Source organism: Brassica napus, chromosome C7 (genome assembly GCF_020379485.1).
Source record: "Brassica napus cultivar Da-Ae chromosome C7, Da-Ae, whole genome shotgun sequence".
NCBI classification, from domain to species: domain Eukaryota; kingdom Viridiplantae; phylum Streptophyta; class Magnoliopsida; order Brassicales; family Brassicaceae; genus Brassica; species Brassica napus.
The window spans coordinates 37,384,422-37,391,556 of record NC_063450.1 but is presented as its reverse complement, the minus strand read 5'-3'; the positions used below and the strand labels follow the sequence as shown (position 1 = coordinate 37,391,556).

Here is a 7,135-nt window from a genome sequence, read left to right as displayed (position 1 = left end):
CATTGTGGAGAGAAAGTGAGAAATATGTTGTGTTTAGTTCACAAGAATGGAAAAAGAAGAAGGGTAAATCGATTTTGGGAGCATTAAGAGCTTCAAATTGGTTGTTCATGGTGGTTGTGGTATTGATGACAATGGCAATCTTGTAATTACTTGAAGATGATGAGGGTGAGAGAGTAAATATGTCATTTTCGGAAAAAAAAAAGAAAAAAAAAATTGATGGCATTTTCGTAAATTATATGAACTTGTGGGGTGAATAGGGCAAAACCAATTTTCAAAAAAAAAGGAGGTTAGTTTTGTGTTTGACTTTAAGTTGTAGGTCAATTTTGCAAAAAGCCCAATTATAAATTTCAATATAATGTGATTTCATTAAAAATAATTTACACAGATAATCTTGATATTAAAAAAAATATTATTGCTTTTAAAACATAATTTTAAACAATACAAAAAAATTCAAAGTAATAAAAATATTTATATATATATATATATATATGAGATGATTACATAAAATAATTAAGTAACATAAACTGATATATTTTTAATTCTCTAAAAATAGTTTATAATTAGTAATATTGAAATGTTTTATTTTTTTCATATATTTAGTTGACTATAATATCTTTCAATTATAGCAAAAATATCGTTAAATTATATTTTACTTATATAATATTATTTTTAAATACAATCACAACTTTGTTTACTGATTATTTTTAAGAGATATTAAAAAAACTAAAAAATAAATTTTAAAATAAACATCGTTTGATGAAATAGCTACAAAATAGTTTAAAAAGGTAGATATATTATATTTTATCATTATTAAAGTTTTTTTTTTTCTTAATATTAAATTTTCTTTTAAATTTTATGTTTTTATGTTTGTGGCACTTAACCATAATCAAAATACCAAAAAAAATCTGAATTCTCATTTTTAAGATTATTTAAAATAAATTTTAGTTTTCATTGAATAAATCAAAGGCATAAAGTTATTTAGAATTTATAAAATATTTTAATTATTGTAAATATTGATATGTGTTCAGGATCTTTCAAAAATATATCAGCTACTTATGCATGTAACTTCCTATTGATCATCGCTTTATTTTCTAATATTTTTTTTAAAAAACATCAATATATATCTGATAAATATTATGAAAATACATGCACATTTGACTTAATTATAATAAAAAATAAGTATACTTCATTTTGAATTTGAAAGAATATATGTAACTTATATCTAAAATCATAGATTTAACTACGATAAGATATAATTTTATAAGAATAGTAATTTATTTTATAAATATAAATCATAGGACAACTCAAAACATATTAAAAATGAAAAATAAAATATTAAACAACTGTTACAGTCGAGTTCTTTAAAATTTATATATGCATGCGACTTCAGAATATTATCGTTTCTTTATATTAATGTATGTAATTTGGAATCAGACACTTTAGTTTGTTTTTTTATTTAATTCTAAGCAAAATATATCTTAAGTGATACATAATATTCATAAAATATATTTACATATCTAAGACAACAACCACCTAAATGAAAATAAGAAATTAATCAAAATTTTAATATATAGAATAAAAAATACTACAGTTAAATTCATAGATGCAATCCAATTTATCCAAATGATAACTAAATCGACTGAAAAACAACAAAACCGATTAGATATAACATATATAAAATCATATGTATAATTAAAGTAATATAATATTATTAATATAAATGATGCATACAAATTATAAATTAATTTAAAATTAAAAGTAAGTAGCAATCAATTTTTATAATATATTTACTTTAGAAATATTTATATCCGTGGAAAATCACCTAGTACATATGTAAAAGCATCTAACATTTTTCTTTATAAAATTTTCACCACGTGTATAATTTGTACACGTGGTAACAACTATGTTGACAATGCATTAAGTTAAGAAGTATGTTATTCTAGGATATAAGCAATTGGGGATGTAGCTCAAATGGTAGAGCGCTCGCTTTGCATGCGAGAGCCGCATCTCCACTATGGCTTTTTAATATTAGGTCTGCACTTTCCACTTCCTTTGTACGAGTTTAAGTGTTCAACAGATTCAGAGATTAATAGTTTAAATACATTTCTCCAAAATAATAAAATTTAAAAGAAGTAATCTAGTTTACAAAACTAAACAGCAAACAAAAATTGGATGAATGAAAATATATAGCTACAGTATTGTTCCAAGAGCAAAAAATAAAAATAAAAATGAAAGAATATAGAATCTAAATTCTTTCTTCTACTCGTAGCTACAGCTTCCACTCTTACAAAACCTTCTTCAAGTGTTCTTCTTCTGTCCGAGAAAAATAAATAATCTCTCTCAATAATTTGCAGGAGGCATCATCTGGATCTGTTTAGAACAAATAAAAACGTATACAAAAATATCAGCTACTGGTTCATTATTAGCTCAGGAAGTTTAGACACCTACAAAGCAAGTAAGAGAGAACTCACCAGTGAAAGAACTGTGTAGTAGTGACTAGTGAGTGTTTGTTTATGTGTAGTGAAAGAAGAATCTATTTTTGAGTTATTTTTTGAGAAAAGGTTTTTGACAGACAAGAAGTCTTTGGTCGCTACCGTCTTGAAGATCAATCACTCGTGCTTCCCAACGCACTCGAGTTGCCATTGCACGTGCCATCTCTATCACTCCCAACTTGTCGCTTATTACAACCCATCCCTATATTAAATCAATCACAAAACGTCAAGTTCTTTTTTTCTTTGAGATCTTCTTGTAGAAAAACAAGAATGTGTGTGTTTTATATATAAACCTCAGGGCGGAGAATCCGATCCATCTCCAAGAACAAGTCCATTAGGCTACACCGTTCTGAGCTAAGATGCGTGAGTAGCTCATTGGCATGAAGCATGTCATACGTTCGCGGATACGTTGGGAACGGTTCACACCTGCGCAAGTGAACAAAGAAGATAATTCAAGAATCTCATATCTTGATAAAGAAGGGCTTCTTCTTTAACCATCTACGCACTCACCAGTCATGTAGAACACCGGCAAAGCCACGATCAAGTATGATAGGAAGAGTATTACGTGCATTCACCGGAACAACATTCATCACCCAAGCGGACTTCCCTTGTTCGAGCAAAGCAGAGTTTAAGTTCCCAAAACGAGCATTCATGTCCATGACATTGCGTATCATGTTGAAAGGAGGAAGAGGATCTTCATCACCGGGTCTCTTTGGGTGGTCAGAGAATATCAAAGGTGTAAGCAATGACCAATAGTTTTTAAGTGCTGATCTCCATACTTGTGTATCCTCAGAGAACTCTTCAGGTTTTATACCTGAAAGTATACAAAACAAACTGTTTTAGATTCTGAAAGTGCTAAAAGTGATCATTTGAACAATGGAAGAGATACTTTCCATGAATTTCAAGTTCAGCTGAGGTAGTTCCTGCAACAGCAGACCTGTTCTGGATAGGGATCCAGCGTTTACTCGTGGTTCCGCTTATACATGGAACCAGTGGGTGGTAATAAGGAACACTATCTCCATCTTTGCAAAGCGGTATAGAATCTTGAGAACTATGCACCAGAAGCAAAACATCATCAGCCAAGCATAACCACTTTCAATGCTAACAACATTGCCTGAGGATCATCATACTTACCGAGAGGAATAGCAATTTGAATCTGCAGTTTTCTGCCAAAGAAACGACTCATCCTGCTGCGCTGTTAGACTCCAGCATATCTTCTTAGACAACTCATTCACCCGTGTCGAGATGCTCGTTTTCTTCGTGTCTGGCAAGTTCCCCTGTGCTTTGTTCGTAGGAGAAGTCAAAACAAAGTACCCTCCCGGTTTCAGAACACGATCCACTTCCAGAAGTAGCATTGCATCTGCTCAAGAGACAAAAACAGAAAACGTCATCATGTCTCAGCCTAAAGGAACCAAACATACATGTCGATGTAATAAATTACCTTTGATATCCCAAGTAATGCCACATTGAGCACAATGGACCATGTCAAAAGACAACGCTGGATAAGGAAGCTGTTTTGAGAAGAAATTGCCAATCATTGCAGGAAGGCCTCTCTCTAGAGCTAACTGGACTTGGCTCCCTGTAGCTTCGTACTTCGCAATACATATAGGCATCAGCTTTAACGACACTAGATGCGCACCGAAGCTTCCAAATCCACAACCTATGTCTAACACAGTCCTTACCTGCAAAACACATCATAAGCTGGAACCAAAAAGTTAATAATCTCAAGAAGACTTACACCCGCTTGAGCAAACTCAGTATCACTTCCTAAGCCAATCATCTCAGCGATTTGACGAGCATAGTCTTTGACCCCATCAAAGATCAACCCGTCTTCCGAGTGAAATGTAATTTGATTCTCTTCAAGCAACATTAACCTAACAACAAAGAAAAATTGAGAAACTGAATATGAAGAAACTGTTATATGTCAAAAAGAAAAGGACCTCGTTGTAACGGTTCCTGACGAAAGAAACTGGTCTTTAGTAATCTTCACGTTCCCACTCCAAATGATATCTCTACCAAGAGGCCACCTAAGCGGTATCTTATAGTCTCTAGGAGGACGAACCACACATCTCTCCTTCTCTCTCTCAAACTCGCAATGCCTATCCAACTCATCACCCTCTTGAAGCCCAGCGAGCAAATTCCCTGTGACGTTATAGCAAGGCACGTAGCTCTCTCTTTCTTTACCGCAGAGAGGAAACTCTTTCAGACTAGTCCCTAGCGAGAGAGACCTCAGATCGAGATAATCAACAGCAGCTTGCTCCTTTATCCTCCTGTAGTTACTATAAATGTTGGGCACACGTGTTGAAGAACCAGTAGAAGAAGCCTCGTATGAAGTGGATGTCAAGGGTGATAAAATGGTAAGTAGAGCCACAACGCCGAGGATGAAGAAGAGCAAGCCTTTGATCCGTGGTCTGAGACCGAACACAGAGGAAACAGTCTTGTACCAAGGACTTGTCATAATGGTAAGATTCTCTTAACAAAGTCTTAATCTTGAAGCCATCTGTGGAACAAAGGCTAAGTCTTTTTTTGACCACTGTTATGATCCAAATCAGGAAATGGGGACTGATAGAGACATGTAAATCCCAAATCAAACCATGTACCTGCAAGCAAATCTTGCAGATCAAACATCCCAAAAAGGAAACATTACTTAAATTAGCTACTGAAGAGAATTTTGCTTTTTTCGTCGACGAAAGAAAAAAAAAATCAAATCTTGAAGCTTTTTCATGATGAGATCTCGAGAATGGAGATCAGATCAGACAGAACAGTAATTCCCGACAAGGACGGTAATTAGATTAGGGTTTTTGAGAAGCGTAGTACCTGTAATAGATTGCTGGAAAAGGATTTAGCTTTCGACCAACAATGGCAAAAGATTGAAGACAAGAGAGGATGAGAGATTCCAATTATATGGGCGCTCTGTAATCTGTGGAGTTCGTTTATGAAATTTCGTTTATTTTAATTGTTTATTTTCTGAATATATTTGTAAATTATTACCATTAAATGAATGAGATGATTAACGAAAATTCAATAAAGTGATTAAATTCTAATTAGATCTGGATAAATGTGTGAGTAACTTTTTCAAAACAAGAAAATAATAATTTTTGTTAATTTAATTCCAGCAAAGAAAAACAGCCATGAAAGAAGCAAGCATAGGAGGCGAATAATTGCAATTCAGTGGTTCACTTTTCTTTTTGTCGTCATTTAATAAATTGGTCTATTTGTCCTTTTTTTATTTTATTACTCTTTCCGTTTCATGACAGTTTTCACACATATTACATTTCATTATGAATGTCACTCAGATACTTTTCACACTTTTTATACTAAAATGACACTCTATAAAAAGAGAGAGAGTATTTTTTTTTTTTTTTTGACAACCACAGAGAGTATTATTTTGGAAAAAACATTTTTATTAATTATTATAATGCTGTTGTTGGGGAGCAATAATACTCCACTACAAGTCTACAGGAAATTCTTTTCTTTTACTCTCTGCTAGGTTCAAGCTTGTATTACTTTTTTTTTTTTTGTTAACTAGAAGAAATTTAGGCCTTGGACTCTAATGATTTAACGAGTTCAAGTTTGTATATGTTATATAGGAATAATGATTTAACGAGTTCATCATTGGCTTACACTTAACTTTTAACAAAAAAAAAGAAATTTTAGCTTTATATACTATGATGTGTGTTTATTTAAATTAAAATATATCTTTATCATTATCTTATACTATATATCTCATATACATTATTTGTAAAGTGATGCTAACGCATATCTTTTGTACAATCATTTTCACTAAATAAATGTGACATGTATGCTAGAAATGATGACATAGCTTATGACTAAATATTACATGGACAATTACATTTAATATATATTTGTATTTTTGGTAATTTTTTGTAATATGGTAGTAAACTATAAATCATCATTAAAGTAAAATTTATTCATATATTTTTGTTATTTTTTATAATATGGTAGTAAACTATAAATAATCATTAAAGTAAATTTATTCAAATATGAAATTAAATAATATAATAATATTTTATAAATATCGAAATATTAATGATTTACAATTATCTAATTTTATTATTAAAAATATTTTCAATTTTTTAACATTTTTTATAAAATAATAAATTTTTTGTCGTAATATTATTGGCTTGTTTTATATATCTACAAATTTTAGAAATGTTGTTTAGTTAGATAATTATACAACTCTGATATCAATTTTTTTATTATTTTATATAAGTTGATTAATATATTTTATCCAAAAGAAATAGAAAACAATTTATCTAGGATTATAATTTTAAATATGTACATATATATTCATTCTTAAATAAATAAAATTGTTTATTTTATCTTAATTTTTATGTTCAATTAAATTAAAATTTATATTAAATATTGGTAAGATAATAATTAAACTTAAAAGAATAATACAATTTTATTTTTAAATATAATTTAAATGTAAAACTTTTATTATTGCACATCAGGAAAACAACTAATTATACTAATGAACGCTGCTATATTAATAACAAAACTTTTGTTTTTCTCCACATGTACGTTACATGTCTATATAATATAAGGACTACGGTCTATATTTTTCTCCAAATGTACGTTACATAGTATAATCATAGGCACGTTACATGTCTATATAATTA

The 7,135-nt window shown here is 30.3% G+C and overlaps 1 protein-coding gene across 2 annotated transcripts; it reads right to left on the bottom strand.

Moving 5' to 3' along the window:
* Positions 1–2,078: 2,078 nt before the first annotated feature.
* LOC106396231 (probable methyltransferase PMT5) lies at positions 2,079–5,511 on the bottom strand. 2 transcript variants are annotated; one of them, XM_013836575.3, is made up of 10 exons: positions 5,310–5,511; positions 4,433–5,092; positions 4,231–4,366; positions 3,934–4,174; positions 3,627–3,852; positions 3,386–3,543; positions 3,003–3,306; positions 2,786–2,918; positions 2,472–2,694; positions 2,079–2,370 (listed from the first exon to the last, which is right to left on the bottom strand). In XM_013836575.3, exons 2-9 carry the CDS (start codon positions 4,948–4,950, stop codon positions 2,545–2,547), a joined length of 1,866 nt encoding a protein of 621 aa, XP_013692029.1. In that variant the 5' UTR covers positions 4,951–5,092; positions 5,310–5,511; the 3' UTR covers positions 2,079–2,370; positions 2,472–2,544. The 2 variants fall into 2 exon arrangements, with proteins under 2 accessions (XP_013692029.1, XP_013692030.1); XM_013836576.3 differs by having other exon boundaries at positions 4,433–5,104; positions 5,310–5,448.
* Positions 5,512–7,135: the final 1,624 nt, after the last annotated feature.